The 16,656-nt window shown below is 41.5% G+C and overlaps 1 protein-coding gene across 4 annotated transcripts in view; it reads left to right on the top strand.

Moving 5' to 3' along the window:
• AK4 (adenylate kinase 4) overlaps positions 1-16,656 on the top strand; it is a 124,265-nt gene that overhangs the window by 82,712 nt on the left and 24,897 nt on the right. For 3 of the 4 annotated variants that reach the window (XM_071220934.1, XM_024565501.4, XM_071220935.1), the window contains exon 3: positions 14,965-15,084. The exons of the other annotated variant lie outside the window; for it this stretch is intronic. In XM_071220934.1, coding sequence (XP_071077035.1) covers positions 14,965-15,084 — 120 coding nt within the window. The remainder of the gene's footprint in view (positions 1-14,964; positions 15,085-16,656) is intronic. 4 annotated transcript variants of the gene reach the window in all.

Genomic DNA, 16,656 nt, shown 5'->3' on the forward strand with positions numbered 1-16,656 from the left:
TGTTTCAAGCACTGCTGCAGCTTAAACCCCAGAGAATAAAAAATGTGAACACTTAGCTTATGTCTAGAGGAACCTAGCCAAGCCAAACAGCACTGAAACATTGCTTGTCCTTGATGGCCAGGATTGAGAAAGACAGCCACAGATGGTGGCTGAGCCCTAGCTGGAACTTCTGTTAATGGGCTCGAGATGTTCTAAGCGACAGAAGCCAGGAACCCCCGGGTGGGGGGTGGGAAGTGGTGTTTCTAAAAGTTAAATTATGATGATAGAATCTTTCTGTAAATTTGGTTCTGCTCTAATTTGCTTTTAGTAATATAGACCTGATTAGAAAACATGCCTTAGAAATCTGTTTTATAGTTAGTGGCCCATGAAAGGCAGAAAAAAAATGCAGAATCTTTTTTTTTTTAAAGCTTTATTCTTGGCAGTCCAAGTTTTGCACAAGGCAAGGCAGCTGTTATATGTTGGGGCATCATCCCTGTTGTAATGGTCTCTCTCTCTCTCTCTAAATCTTTTTTTTTTCCTTCACTCTCCCTCCCTCTCTTTCTCCTTTCCTCCTTTCCTTTCTCTCTTTGGTCTTTTTTCTTTTTGACACAGATTTATTCAGTGATGCTTTCTGCATGAAATAGAAGAAATAGTTGCTCTTAAAAAGTTACATGAACTGGATGTTGTTGATGTTTGGTATAAAATAGAGATAAATAAAATAATAATCACCATAGCAATTATCAGTGGTTTCTATTAAATTAAAATCTATCTGAAAATTTTATCCTTTTGTTTTTAGATTGTAGTGGAATCCAATTATGTACTTGAGAAGTGGAGTGAGTTTAAAACATGACTTTATTTTTATGGCTGCTGCCAGACATCACTGCCTTGCTGTGGCGAGGTGTCTCAATTACACAAGTTTGATCATTTTTAGAGACTCCAGGTATCTTCTGGCTTCGCATTAAAAAAAGTAATAATAAAAATAAAAACAGGGATGGAAAATTCTTGTCTCAAAAAGAATGTATGTCACCTTCTTTGTACCAGTTTTTAGAGAACAGCTGTGGCAGCTGAACTGTATGCCTGCTTTGTTTTCCTCCTTTCATTTGGCAGGTGGAGAAAGTGAAAGTTTTAAAGTGAGTCTAAAATTAGTATATCTGGTGGAGCTTTCAATTTCATGTATATGCTATTTGGAATAGTAATATGTAGCAGAAGAAGACTTGAGTGCAGAATAAACTTAAGAGGTAGGAATTGAGGGGCCCCTGCGGTTTGATTTATGAGGGAAATATTCTCAGGTATCTAGGACCTCATAATGTATAGAGGCAACTGTGGGAATAGATTGCTTTACTCTGGAAGTGATCCTTGGTTTAATGGGCAGGGCTTAATGTTTCCCCTTGGGTACTTTAGCAGCTCATCTTTAGATTAGTTAGTGAGGTAGAACTTCCAGATTGCAAGATGAAATCCAATGCTTTCTCCTCTTCCTTCCCACTGCTCCTGCTTTGGGGCCAGCTTGGACTGAGTTAGAGGCTTGCCAACCTGGTTGTTAGTTTTGAGTCATTGTAGCAAGAAGTTGACTGCACTGCCTGGGAACAGATGTGCTCTCAGAGTAGGAACCATTGGTGACACTGGGTAACAGTCTGTGGCACTTGGCTGCTCCTCCAGCATTATCTATTGAATTAGAAAAACGGGTTCTCATCTCCTGCTTGGTGGGCACAGCTGTTACACTCCACTGTCTCTTACTCCTCTCCCTACTTACCTCCTTCTCAGATTACATGCTTCTCTGGAATTCTTCACGTGTGCTTTCCAGTCTTGTAAGGGCTGCCCTTTTCTGCATTGTTTCACCCTATGTTGGACACTACCTTTGTTTTCCTCTCCTAAATGACCCCTAATATAAGGTGATTGTATTGAGGTTTTGTGGGTGATAAGGATTAGCGTCTGGCACAGGCAATATCTTGACATGGTATATGAGACACCTCCATCCCAAGACCTGTCAGTCATTCCCTAGGCGATCCTCTGATCCTCTAGCCCTGCTTGCCCCTCCCCTAGCTGAGAGTACAATTTGTTACCTTCTTGCTCTTTTCCCTTTGGAGAATTTGTTCTTTTTCTGTCTCCTGGATTTCAGCCTTCCACTACCTGTTACTTTCTTATCCAGAACAGTTTATTTCTTCACAATTAACTCCCAAAATAAATCTTAGCCCTACCTTTGCCTAGCCCAAAACTTACTTGTTTGTTTTCCCTGAAGAAAGGACCTGGAACAAGCATAGACTGATGCTTTAGAACTTTAGTCTGTGTATTGTTTAACCTAATCAAAATTTTAAAGTGTCATATTTCCCCTCAAGTATCTAAGAAAGAGAGGAATGTTTTTAAAAGTTAGTTTCCTTTTGCCTAGGATAGAACCTCACGGGGTCAAGGTTTATTATTATTATTTGCTACATTTTATTTTGCTTTTCTTCCTTCCTTAAAAAAAAAGATCCCATCTTTATTTATTTACTTACTCAACCTAAAAACCATAGAAGGTAGCCTTAGCTCCTTGAGGCTTAGTCTAAGTCACTCAGGGGAACAAGACCTGCTCTTGAGGTGTTCAGAAGGGGAGAGGGTAGATGGTACAACAAAGGATTCCAGAGTGGGAGGGACTGGGAGGAGAGACTAATTGCTTGAGGAAGTGGAGGAATGCTTTGGAGGCAGGGCCTGGGAAGCCACCCCACTGTTGGGCATGTGTTAAGAGTGCAGCCTCCGGGATCACACTGTCTGGGAAGCTGGCCAGCAAGTTGCTAAAGCACTTTGTATCTGCACATTCTTCCACTGCACACCAAGATAACAATGGTACTACCCTCTTAATGTAAGAATGAGATAACACATAGAAGGCATTAGAGTAATGCCTGGCCCAGTGTTTAATATTTAAAAATGTGACCCACAATGGTGTTGAAATAAATTTCTCAGCCCAAGATGGAACTGCTCCTGCCTGGGGTGCAACATCACCACACTGGGACTTAGATAACTCTCACGACCCTGTAAATAAATGTTCTGCTTGACCAGAAATGCATTATATCCAGTCAGCCAACCCAGGCACCAAGCCAGCTCTGGGTTTGTCTCACCCTAAATAAGGTTGATTGGCCCCAGCCAATCAGGTATTTTCTGTCTTTCTCTTTTTTTTGTTATTTTTAAAATTCTATAAAAACATCTGCCTTCTACCCTATTTTTGTATTTCTCCTTAAGGATACTGTCCATTTCATGAAGTGTTAAACTTTGAATCACCAAAATTGTCTGCATGGACCATTTTTTAATAGTTAATTTAACCTTGCAGTTAAGTATATACATACAAATACATAAAATTTAAAATATTATAAATTTTAAAATTTATAATATTTTCCCAATTTGCATACAAAACACTTTTTAGTTTAAAAAATATACAAAATACCTAGTGATTCTGACACCAGTCAGCAACCGCTGGTCCAGCATTTAAAGCACAATTATTACATACATTACTACATAATACTTGCTGATGATGATAAATGGCTGTTTTACTGGTTTATATATTTACTGTACTATACTTTTAAAAATATTTTATTTTTTAAAGATTTTATTTATTTTTAGAGAGAGGGGAAGGGAGGGAGGAGGGAAACATCAATATGTGGCTGCCTCTTGAGCGCCCCCTACTGGAGACTAGCCTGCAACCCAGGCATGTGCCCCGACTGGGAATCGAACTGGCGACCCTTTGGATTGCATGCCAGCACTCAATCCACTGAGCCACACCAACAGGGCATAAATATTATTTTAGAATGTACTCTTTTTACTTACTAAAAATACTTTTGCTGTAAAACAGTATGCTGTGTTATGCCTGCTGCTGCCTTACAACCTGTGCTTAGTGCATCTCTTGATTGAACCATTTTCTCTTGTGCTTGATTTAATTTTGTGCAATGACATGCTTATAGGCTTGTAGCTTAGGAGCAATGTCTATACTGCACAGCCTAGGTGTGCGGTAGACTGTACCATCTTGGTTTGTGTAAGGGCACTCTGTGATGTTCAAACAATGATGAAATGGCCAAACAACTCATTTCTCAGAATGGATTCCCTTCGTTAAGGGGCACATGACTAATTGACATATAACATTATATTCGTTTTAGGTGTACAGCACAATGATTTGATATTTGTATCCATTGCAAAATGATCACCACAGTAAGTCTTACATAGTTACAAAACTTTTTTAGTGATGAGAACTTTCTACTTTCTTAGCTTTAAAATATACAACACAGTATTATTAACTATAGATACCATGCTATATATTATATCCTCATGACTGACTTACTTTATACTGGAAGGTTATATCTTTTTACCACCTTTACCCATTTTGCCGCCCCCCCCCCACACACCCCTGGTAACCAGAGATCTGTTCTCTGTATCTATGAGCTTGGTATTTTATTTTAGATTTCACATACAAGTGAGATCATATGACACTATCTGTCTTTCTCTGACTTATTTCACTTAGCATCATGCCCTCAAGGTTCCGCATTGGTGTCATAAATGGCAAGATTTTGGTTTTTTTATGGCTGAGTAATATTCCATTGTATAAAAGTACCATATCTCTATCCATTCATCTGTCAATGGACATTTATTTCCATATCTTGGCTATTATAAATAATGTTGCAGTGAACATGGGGGTGCCTGTATCTTTGTGAGTTAATGTTTTCATTTCCTTTGGATAAGTACCCAGAAGTAGTTCTATTTTTAATTTTGGGGGGGCCCTCCATGCTGTTTTTCATACTGGCTGCCCTTTGGTATTATTGTTTTGGCTCGGTGTTAAAGGATGATTGCATGTCATCCAACTCAGTGACCTTATGACCCCACTGGGAGCCCTGTTGGAAAAGAGTGTTGGCATCAGCTATCTGTCTCCTTCTCTTTCCCTTTGTTTGCAGGACTGTCTGCTGCCAGCACGGGGAGGCTGGTGAGCACGGCACATCTTTGGTGGCCTTGTTGTAGTTCTCCACCAGAGCACTGCCAGAGAGCTATGACGGAAGGGGGTGGGGAGGGGAGGAGGGAGGGAAGAAGGAAAGAGAGGAGGGAGGGAGGGAGGGAAGGAGGAGAGAGAGTCCCCCATGGGCAGCAGTAGCAGTCCATCCTGTTGGAGCAGATGGTACTGGAGGAAACAGCAGCTTCCCTTGTGCGGTTCTGCAGCCAAGATCCTGCACAGAGAGGCAGCTGAAAAGGTGCCTGGCATAGCCAGATCCATACCATGGGCCTTCTGCAAAGGAAAGAATTTCTTCTTATATTGCTTTAAAAGTGAAATTCCTCCCAGTCCTCTGAATGGGACTAGGAATTGGTTGGGATAAGGTTGTAGGGTAGGCAGAGAAAATCTGGAGAGTTCAAGAAATTTGAAGTATGATCCCACTCCTCAGGGCTGAAAGTGCCTGGTATAGTGGATTCCCAGGCCGACTTGCAGAACGTGGGCTTAAGGAGATGGTTAAACATTTGCGGTCTAAAACTCATGATTTCGGCAAGCCTTTCAGATTACTTGCCTTTTCCCATTTGTTCCTTTGCCCAGCTTCTGTTGCCTCCACCCCAATCTGCTTTTTCTCCTTTGCTGCTTATATGAGGCAGCACCTGGTCCTGTGCCAGATGTCCGTGGTAAGTGCATGTGTTCCTATTCTGGGCCAAGAAAACACTCCTGACATATAGGAAATCCAGTATTTTGGGGCTTATGAAATCCCAGCATTTTTTTCTTTCATGATTTACTTAAAGTCTTAAAATGAGATTACTGCACTATTTTGTTCTTCAAATCAGTATGGAGGGTCAAAATTGGTCTGCTGATGGATTGAGAAAGCTTATGGATAAAGAATCTGCTGGACATCCTTTGTGCTTATGTATTATATCACCTTCTTTCTCAGTTAAGCTAGCCCCTCCCCTACTGAAAGTTGTTGTGGCTTTTGTCCATGCATATTTTTATCCTGGCTATTATAGAAACACATCCACTGTCGACACATTTCTGGACCCAGAGTTATAAAATTAGACTAAGTGAATGTAAATATCCAGTCTGGCTAGAGAGAAAGGAGCAAGGAAGCCTGAGCATTGGCCCTTAATCCCACAAAGTCTTCCAGGCAAGGTATGATACACAGAACACTGACAGATGATTCAGGTGTGAGTTCTGGTCCGGATTCCACTCCTCACATCTAGAGTGGGTTTAATGATCCATGCCTTGGCCGCCTATGAAAGCGGGGAGGTTCTCCTTAATCTCTGAGGTCCCTTACCTCCCTGCAGAGGTGGAATGTCAGTGGTTAAAAGGACACTAGCGTGGTTTGAGTCATACTGGGCAAGCCAGTCCTCTCACCTTCACACGTGGCCACAAAGCCAGGTACAGGGAATTGGAATTCCACGTCTGAGATGACAGGTAGAAAGGTCCAACTCGCTCCTGCAGAGGAGGAAACTTGAAGCCACGATAAGGGAAGTGCGCTGATGTTTTCAGTCCTGTGAGCAGTCACTTGGAAGCAGAACTGAGAGCTAAGACTCCTGATTCCCAGCCTGAGGCTAATTCTTTGTATCATTGACTCCTTGCCTCATTATGAAACCATTCTAGTGTTTTTAAAAGGGTATTTTCCCATGATTAAAAGGCAGATATCAGGAATAATCAACTATATGATGTCACTTATATGTGAAATCTAAAAAAAAAAAACAAACAAAAAACCAAGCTCATAGATGCAGAGAACAGATTGGTGGTTGCCAGAGGTAGGGGGTGGGCAAAATGGATGGAGGTGGTTAAAAGGTACAAATTTCCAGTTATAAAATAAATAAATCATGGGAATATAATATACAGCATGGTGACAATTGTTAATAATACTGTATTGCATATTTGAAAGTTGCTAAGAGAGTAGATCTTAAAAATTCTCATCACAAGCCCTGGCTGGTGTTGCTCAGTGGACTGAGTGCCGGCCTGCGAACCAAAGGGTCTCCTGTTTGATTCCCAGTTGGGCTCATGCCTGGGTTCTGGGCCAGGTCCCCAGTAAAGGGCATGTAAGAGGCAACCACACATTGATGTTTCTCTCCCTCTCTTTCTCCTTCCCTTTCCCTCTCTCTAAAAATAAATAAATAAAGTCTTAAAAAAATTCTCATCACAAGAAAAAATAATTTGTAACTATGTGTGGTGACAGATGTTAACTACATCTATTGTGATGATCATTCCACATTTGATATACAAACATTAAATCATTATGTTGTATGCCTGAAACTAATGTGATATTATCTGTCAATTGTACCTTAATAAAAAGAGAAATCATATTATAGTTTTATTTTAATCTCACCATTAGTGGTAAAGAGATGCACATTTGTACTTTATATAAATTTGGGTTCAAATCTAGGTTACAAGAAAATTTTTTTTCTATTAACCTTCTTTTGACCTTGTGAATGATTAATTATATAGGTCACAGATTCAAATAATTTTAGCTACAATTTCCTGTGTTTATTATACCCATATAATTGTCCTCATGATGAGCTAAGGACTGTACCTTAAGATTAATAGCAAAGGAAAGGTTTGAAGACCGGTGTGCTCTGTGTGAAGTCACTGTTCCTCAGGAGATTCCCTTGGGAATCTTAGTCTGGTGTCCAAAGAAACAAAGGGTGAATTGGATTAAAGTGTTAGTTTATAGTGTCAAAGTGTTGTATTATTTTATATTAAATAAATTATAAAGTATCTTTCTTAGCTTCTTTAGAAATACTTTGCCATCTCTAACATGTTGTGATGTATCAGAAAATCTTTAGGGGGAAGGTCACCTGTGTCACACAGAGGCCCAGAAGAGATGGCTCAGAGACAGGCAGCCTGTTTTTGGTGGTCTAGTCTAGTATAGCCTCTCACTGGGGGTGACTTCCAAGTACCCACTTACATGTTTGAAAAATAAGTTGTTTCCTTCATGCTAAACTTTCTGCTTCTTCTGTTACAGAGTATTTTAGAGTCATAAGCTCAGAAATCTTTAAAGGTTGGCTCATAAACATCTTTTTTCTCATCTGTACAGAGGCACTTAGGGACTAGTTTCAACCCAGAATCTGGTGGAACATAGGAGGGGTTACTCTTCTGAAGGAAGTGGAAAATTCATGGCTGTGATGTGGCCAGTGCATGTAGAACTTGAAGGGTGGCCCTTCCAGCCAACTTTTGCCAGCCCCTCAAAGCCCAGCTCCAGGGCGGGAAGTGTTCCTTGGGTCTGAGGTTGGACTGAGGTCCCTGTGTCCCTGTCCCAGGCACATCTCTGTCAGAGCACTGCCTCTCTCCAGGCCTGCCTTTCCTCCATGAGTCTACACACTGCTTGAGGGAAGGGAGCACAGCTTACTTAAATTGTGCCTGGCACAGAGCAGGGGGTCCAGGGTCCACCAATAATGGAACTGTGGCGGGAGGTGAGGTTTGAGGAGTCCCGCAGAGCCAGATCACAGTGATTCTGAATGCTCTGCTAAGGAGTTTCCATTCCATCCTATAGGCCAGGGAATGCATTTCTGGTATTGGACGAGGAAGTGACTTGTGCCAACTTGTGTTTTGGGGAAGTTCTTCTGGAAGTTGAGTGGAAGATGTATTAGAGAGGGAGGGGGCCCTGGGGAGAGGAGGAGGTTGACTAGCTATGAGGTACAGGATTGGAGGGTGCTTAGAATTGGGTAGGAAGCAGCTGCTCAGAAACACTTGCTGTTAAATGCTTTATTTATTTTGTGGGATATACAGTGCGTAATGGAAGCAAAGTTGTTAAACAGAACAGGACCAGGTATTTCCCCTCAGAGCATACTGTCACTGAGGAAATAGGTTTTGCCAGAGTTTCACAAAAAGACCTCAATTCCCACTATGCTCTTGTCCCTTTACCCCGGGGCTTCACTATTCCAGAGGAATGCTGAAAGGTTCTGCAGTCAGTTTCAAATGTTGGCAGGTGTGTGTGTTCGGGGAGAGGGAAAGCTTCCCCATCACCAAGCAGATCTCCAGTACCAGCAGGGTGTTCCACATTTTGGCGCAGTTCTGGTGTTGTCTATCTGTAGACACCACAGGTCCTGCAAGATCACCCTCTAGTTCAGATGCCAGTTGTCAGCCCAGGTGGTCACCGGTGCTTCTAACCCACTGACTATAAATAGAGGTTCCCTCTTCTTCCTTGGGTCCTGTTGCTAGAGCAGCTCGGAGATTTCAGGAAACCCATTTACTTACTAGATTACCAATTTACTACAAGGGATATTAGAGGATACAAACCAATAGCGAGATGAAGAGATACAGAGAGACAGGTCTGGAACAAAGGAGCTTCTGTCCTCATGGAGCTTGGGGTCTAACACATTGAAGTACTATAGTTCCCAGCCTGGAAGCTCTCCTAACCCCCCCTCTTTGGGTTTCTGTGAAGGCCACAGTACATAGGCATGACTGATTCACTCATTGGCCACTGGTGATTGAATCAACTTTCAGCCCTTCTCCCCTCCCGGGAAATCAGGGGGTGGGAGTGAAAGTATATCCCTCTATTTATGGTTGGTTCCTCTGGCAACCAGTGCGTACCCTTAGGTGTTTTCCAACAGCTACCTTGTTGTTGTAAACTGAGATGAGGAAAGGGGATTATTGTGAAAGCAAAATACCCATTTCACTTTTAGGGCTCTGGAACATTTTCAGGACCTAAGGACAAGAGACCAAATATTATAATGAAAGATGCTCCCATTGTTCTTACCACTCAGGAAATTCCAAGGGTTTGGGGAGTGCTGAGCCCCACTGTGGACCCTATTTATGTTTCTTATAAATCACAAAATTACACACATATTCTAACATTCAAAGTGCTTCTGTTCAAGGAAATGCTTACAAACATTGAGAGACGGTATAGTGTAATGAGTGGTTAAGAAAATGAACTCTGGTGCCAGGCTGCCTGAGTTTGAGTTCCGGCTACAGCACTTATTTAGCTGAATTACTTTGGGCAAGTTACTCAACCTCTCTGTGCTTCAGCTGACTTACTTATAAAATGGGGAAAATAATATCATTGACCTTGTAGATATTTGTGAGGATTAAACAGGTCCATGTGTTTAAACTACTTAGAACAACAGCTGGCATACAGGAGCAAATACTTAATGTCTCCGTATCCTTGAATGAAATTTGCAAAGAGGCATTATTCCAAGTCCTTTACACACATTAACCACATACAACTTTTAAAACAACGCTAGGCGGTATTGTTCCCAATTTATAGGTAAAGAGACTGAGGCAAAAACACACAATGTGGACAAAGTCTTAAAAGCCTGTAAGTGGCAGTGTCAGGGTGTTAAGCCAGGACGTGTGGCTGTAAAGCCCATGCTCTTGACCATCACATCAGAATTTTCTTCATACCTATGGACGGAAGTGTCACGGAGGACTTTGGAACCGCGTCTTTTTGGTGTGAAGGAAAAAGAAAGCCTGGCCTTGAGCAGGGCCAATTGAAGGGTGGATCCTGCACATCTGAAATGAGTCATTGAGTTCACTGCCAAAATACCCTAAATTTAGGAGCTGCTTCCGTAAGCTTCACCTCTACAGGTCCTTGGTATCTGTTTCTTAACCAATATTTTTTTTAAAAGTCTAATTTTTTTTTTTTGACTAGAAGAGATTCATCAAAATGATATCAAGGATAAACAGTTTCTAGACAGTTTTTCTTTGTTTTATTAATTTTTTAAAAAGTAACTATTTCAGTGCCAAAATATTCTCAGGAGTGGGGGATAAAGAAATTGTAATTGGTAGAATCACAGAGCTACACTTCATTTGGACCTTGCCTCGTGTGGAGCGAGTGTGTGTTTTGGCATTTTCAAGGACCTTTGGAAGAAGAGGTGATCCTGGGAGTGACAGTGGTTTCTCCTAGTTTTAGGCAGCCTTGTGAGGAGATGAAGCTCTTTTACTGGGGTCTTTCATTCTCTGTGTTTTCTGGCATGAACAATGAAGAGAACATGGAGTTTGTTATCTGTTTCTGGTGATTTGGCTGGCATCTTGGCGAATTTGTTGCTTTGTGGACGCTTTCAGCTCTGTCGTCTGTATGCAGTTTGCCCTCCATTTATAGGCACTTTTATAGGCAATCAGAACTAAAATACGTGCTTGTCTGCAGCCTTTCTTTGGAATTCTACTTGAGAAATTGGAGCAGCTGTGTATTTTATCCAAACATGTTAGCATTAGCACTTAATGATACTGTTTTTCTTCCAAGCAAGCTCACATGGGCCGATGAAGGTCATGTTTTCCAGAATGGGCCTGTAACTTCTCATCCATGTTTTATTTTTGTTTGTTGTTGTAGTAACGTTTTCATTCAGATTCATGTTGTTAAATCCATTGTGCTCTGGCTGTTGATCTTTCCAGGTTTTCATGGTGGGGATTGAGAGATGTGGTGGAAGTTTGATTTTGTATCAGAATGATGCCATGTCTGTTCTCCAGAGAAGAGCCAAGGCGGCCAAAAATAGTTGGAAGAGTATGTTGCACAATCCCAAGTCCAGTTGTCAGATTCTCTCTGCAGTATTCCTTCCTAGACAGTCTTCGAGTCTCCATTCAAGCATTTCCTCAGGCAGCTTTCTCTGTCCACTTGGGATGCCTCTCCCATGTGTAAAGTGTCAGGGCACAGGCAAGTTGTTATCATGTCCTTCTCTGGGTCTTCTCTTTTCCGGAGAAGGCATTCCCTGGTCTTTTACTGTTTCCTCGGGGGATGTTTGGAGCCATTTCACATCTCGGTCTCTCCCCTTAGAAGATGTGTATTTGTTGATGTGTAAAGTGTGGTGGGTAGGACTAGATCAGGGCTTGGGGCTGGCTGGTCTGACCATTGCCAAGTAGGACAGCACCAAGCTTGTCAGTTACAAGCATACTATGTGACAGTGATTCTTCAGATGTAAAACGCACATACATACCCTCCAGGTATTACCCAGGAGAGCTGAAGGCATACATAACCCAAAAGTGAGTTACATATGAACAGCCCAAGTGTCCATCAAGTGGCTAAACAAAATATGATATAATAATATACAAAATATGATACAATGGAATAATAATATTCAGCCATAAAAATGAATGACATATAGATATATGGCACAACACGAATGAACCTTAAAATCAGTCTGCTAAGTGAAAGAAACCAGACACAAAATGCCACATATTGTGTGATTCTGTTCATACAAGGTGTGTAGGATAGGCCAATCTGTGAAGACAGAATGTAGGGTAGCAGTTGCCACAGGCTAGAGGGAGGAGGAAATGGGAAGGGACTGCTGATGGGTACAGGGCTTCTTTCTGGGGTGATAAAAATGCTCTGGAACTAGGTAGTGGTGATGATTGCACAACGTGGAGAATGCATTAAAAACCACTGAGTTGTACATTTTCAAATGGTGAATGTTATGGTGAGTGTTGTATCTCAAAAAGGTGAATACATTTTTTGTATTCACAAAAAATGGCTGTTACCTCCTGTGTGAGGGTGAGGATTTATGAGGATTAAATGAGATGACACACACATGCAGTGCTTAAAGCACAGTGCCTAGGACATAAATACATGCTCAGGTAATGATTGTTGTATGACGCAGACACAGTCAAGCAGTGTCCGTGGCATTGTGGCTGAGATGAGACAACTTCACACGGACTACTGAGTCCTGTGGAGGAAAAGGGATGGCACGGCCATTCTCTCAAGGGGAGAGTGCCCTGACCCTTGCCTTGACAGGCTTTTATTGGCTTAATTTGTGTAAGAATACAGGGCATATACGGAAAGCTCATCAGTCATTGTCAGGCAGTAATGATCAAACAATAGATAACATTCAAAGAACTATGAGGGCTTATTTAGAGGCAGGGCCAGATTGCGAAAGGACCATAAAACTTTGGGGAAACAAACTCATTTCAGTCTTGGACCCTTATCATTTAAATTAAGGGTATTAGCAAAGTAGGTTTCGTTGGATTTTATGCATTCTTTCTTAGACCTGATTGCCCTAGGGAACCCACCCTTTCCAGCACAGGGCCGCACCCACCTCCAGAATTGTTTCAGGCTTAGGTCAGGGAGGGGAAGTAAGGCAGCTGAGAGATTAGGAGACTTCTTGCAGACAGAATGAGGACTCAGGCTATGTCAAAGCCGAGGGGTGAGGGTCCATCACCCCCTTTTTCTATAGCTCCCCCAAGTCCTTCCCTGAGGGCCCCTTTGCGACCATGCCTGTCTTAGGTCGGCCCTCCTTTGAGGAATCTTACCCATCATTGGCTAACCATTCATCCACCTGTGGCCAAGTGGGGTGAGGTGAAAGGGGGCAGAGGCTGTGCCTGTACAAGAAAGATAAGCTTTGTCTCTTAAATGTTCCCAAAGTCTTTTTACTCAGTCTTAGCCACCTGGGATTACAGCTTCTGAAACTAGGCAGGGAGGTTCCCAACAGTTATAGTTGTTCTTAAGGAAAGTAACACTGCTTTGAAATATCAGTAAGCAGCTCCTCTTCACTGCTACATTTGTAGAACATCACCTGTCATGCAGTATGTAGTCTGAGTACTTGTTGAATGAATGTGTTTTGTTCACATTCATGTTCAGCCACATCCAGTAATGTGGTTGGCTTTTGTGTTCTGCTTCTTTCAGCGAGTTACCGAATCCGTGCCATGGGGCCTAACTTTGAGCTACTTTTGTCCAGTGGTGGTGATCCAGTGATCCAGAGCTCTTCCCGGCTCATATTTCTGTGGAAGGTGGAATTCGTGTAGACTCAGTCTTGGGAAGGAAAGGCTCTATTTTAAATTCAAGGTGAAGGTGGGGGCAAAATGATTCTTGAGCTCCCCCACCAAAGAATATAATTCTGCTTTATGTTTTTATAAGAACTTAATTGAATTGTCAAGAATGTGGTTCTTCCTGGTTCACTATCAATTCTTTGGAGAGCAGAGGACTTCATCTTGGTTTTTTAAAAAATCAGTTTCTAGGAATTTAACCAATTTAAACTGATAATTTGTTCTGCTGAACCCAACTCACAATTTCCATAAATAATTGTTATTTTAAATTAAAATACAAGCATTTTTTAAATTTATTTTTTATATTGTTGTTCAAGTACAATTATCTGCCTTCCCCTCCACTCCTCCCCATCACCTCAGTACTCCCCACCATCCTTCCCTTGTTTCTACCCCAAAATACAAGCATTTTCATCTCTGAAAATAATTTTTAAAAAAATTTTCATCCCAGCCCCAGCTGGTGTGGCTCAGTAGATTGAGTGTTGGCCTGCAAACTGAAGGATCGCAGGTTCAATTCCCAGTCAGGGCACGTGCCTGGGTTGTGGGGCAGGTCCCCACTAAGGGGCACTCAAGAGGCAACCACGCATTGATGTTTCTCTTCCTCTCTTTCTCCTTCCCTTCCCCTCTCTCTAAAAATAAATAAATAAAATCTTTAAAAAATTTCTCCTCCCTTTATGAACTTGCCAGTCCACTGGTAACACTGAGTTTGCTTTACAGTTATGTCAGCCAGATGCCACTGGCTTATACTGAGGCCCAAGAAAGGAAATAAACCAGTTGTTTATATGACCCAGAATTCTTTCTAGAAGAACAGTGGAAATTTTTATTCCCTTGGTCTTTAAGGAGTGGTTGTGCTTCTCAGCCTCCTTTAGTGCTGTTTATACTGCGAGTCATGTAGGTGCCAGCCTTTCCTTGTTATCATAAACTGTTGGGAGGCTCAGTATCCACTTGTAGCTCACCTTTAGGAAGTCTCCAGGACTGACTTCCTGGCCTTTTATGTACCATCTTCCCTCTAGACTTCAAGTTTGTTTCCTACTCTTATTTTCACTTTATGTCTAATTTATATTTTCTTTTATTTCTGCCTGTGTATATCTTCACAAGCTGCTTTTATAATTCTTTGGGAGACAATAGGGAGGCAGTGCCATTATTGAAACCAATATTTGACATTGCTCAAAAAACATCTATCTATAACTTTCCCCCCATACCAACAGGGACAAATGGGAGAGAAGGGGAAGCTGTCAAAAAAAAAAAAAAAGAGTTTATAAGCTTTGTATTTTTTGAGTGTCTCTTTTTTTGAGCTTTTTGAAGCTTTTTTTGAGTGTCCCTTTTTCCTGTCTTTTTAATAGAAGTTGGTGGTATGGCAAAGCAGTACATAGAGAAAGGTCTTTTGGTTCCAGATCATGTGATCACACGCCTGATGATGTTGGAGCTGGAGAACAGGCGTGATCAGCACTGGCTACTAGACGGTGAGTCCAACCTGTGGGTAAGCTGGATTTCTTTTGTTTCGCAGGTCGTCGCTCAGTCCACTGAGCCACACCGGCCAGGGTTAAGCTGGATTTCTGTGGATAGTTTGTCCTTTATTGAATTCTATTATTGTTCCAGTTTTGATGATGCCTTTTGTTTCCATGACTAAGTTGCTGTACGTGTCACATCTGAAATCAGAGGTTCTTTCATTCAACAGACCACACAAATTAAAACCATGAGTTATCATTTTTACCTGTCAGATTAACAAAGACAGAAAATCTTTTATTGAGTATGTAGGAAATAAGTACTTTTGAGAGTATAAAATGGGCAACCCTTGGAGCAGCTTAGAAGACTTCATACTTTTCAGCAATTCTGTGCTGGATTTCTTGCCTAAAGATATAGCTGCAAGAATGTTAATTTTCAGCATTATTTATAAATAGCAAGACATTGGTAACAACCCCAGTATCTATCACAGGGATGCTTTAAGTTTTGGTGTGTTCATTAACCAAATAATCTGTACCTCTGTGTTAATAGGGATAGCTCTCACGATAAACTGCCAATTGAACAAAGCTAGCTGCAGTTTAGTGTGTATCATGCATTCTTATTTATGTAACAAATGGAGGAATGGAATAATACAGGGTGTCAAACTCATTTTCACCGGGGGCCACGTCAGCCTCACAGTTGCCTTCAAAGGGCTGAATGTAATTTTAGGGCTGTATAAATGTAACTACTCCTTAACAGTTAAGTGAGAGCTCGGCGCTGCTGCCGGGTAGAAACAAGGTGCTGGGCCAGATAAAACAAGGTGGAGGGCTGGATTCGGCCCGTGGGCCTTGTGTTTGCCACCTGTGGTATAATATTACTGTATATACTTACAAACACCTGCATAAGCTATCTTTGGAAGGATATAAACAACTGATAACAGTGTTCACTCTGGATAAAGATTAGGGTTGGGAGAGAGACTTACCTTTGACCGTATATGCCCTTTGATACCGTTTGAGTTTTAATACGTATTTAAACAGTACAAGGACCTGATTTAAAAACCCAGTCGTTCCTAGCCTTTTAGGCATTATGGATCCCTTGATGACAGCTGTGATATTTCACCCAAGAAAATGCATACAGAGGTTCACACACAAAATATTGCATAATTTTATACTTCAGCAAGCTGGAATTCAGAATCTTCTACTTTAAATTTGCCTGGTATAAATCTTTTGATTGATCAAAGGAAAAAGATAGACTGGGTGGGTTCTTTGTCTTACTAAGCAGCAAGATTCCTTAGTGCAAAGAAAATAGAAACTTGATGAACATACTGCTTTCTATGAACAAAAAAAGTGACAGTAGACTTAGCTGAAGTAGTTCTTCCCAGTGCCTCGCAGTTTTTCTTCAGTTCACACCATGCGGTCATTTCTGTCTTAATTTGGTGAAACTGAAGTCTCAGGAAGCTGTGACAGTTGAAACCTTGATGCTTGCCAGCCCCAGAGAAACCGGAGGAATTGTCCTACATTTAAACTATCAGATTGCCTATATGTGCGCTAAAGTCTGGAGTCATGGACCTCCGGAATGACTAACACGGTGGA

The sequence above is a fragment of the Desmodus rotundus genome, chromosome 3 (genome assembly GCF_022682495.2).
Source record: "Desmodus rotundus isolate HL8 chromosome 3, HLdesRot8A.1, whole genome shotgun sequence".
In the NCBI taxonomy this organism is placed as follows: domain Eukaryota; kingdom Metazoa; phylum Chordata; class Mammalia; order Chiroptera; family Phyllostomidae; genus Desmodus; species Desmodus rotundus.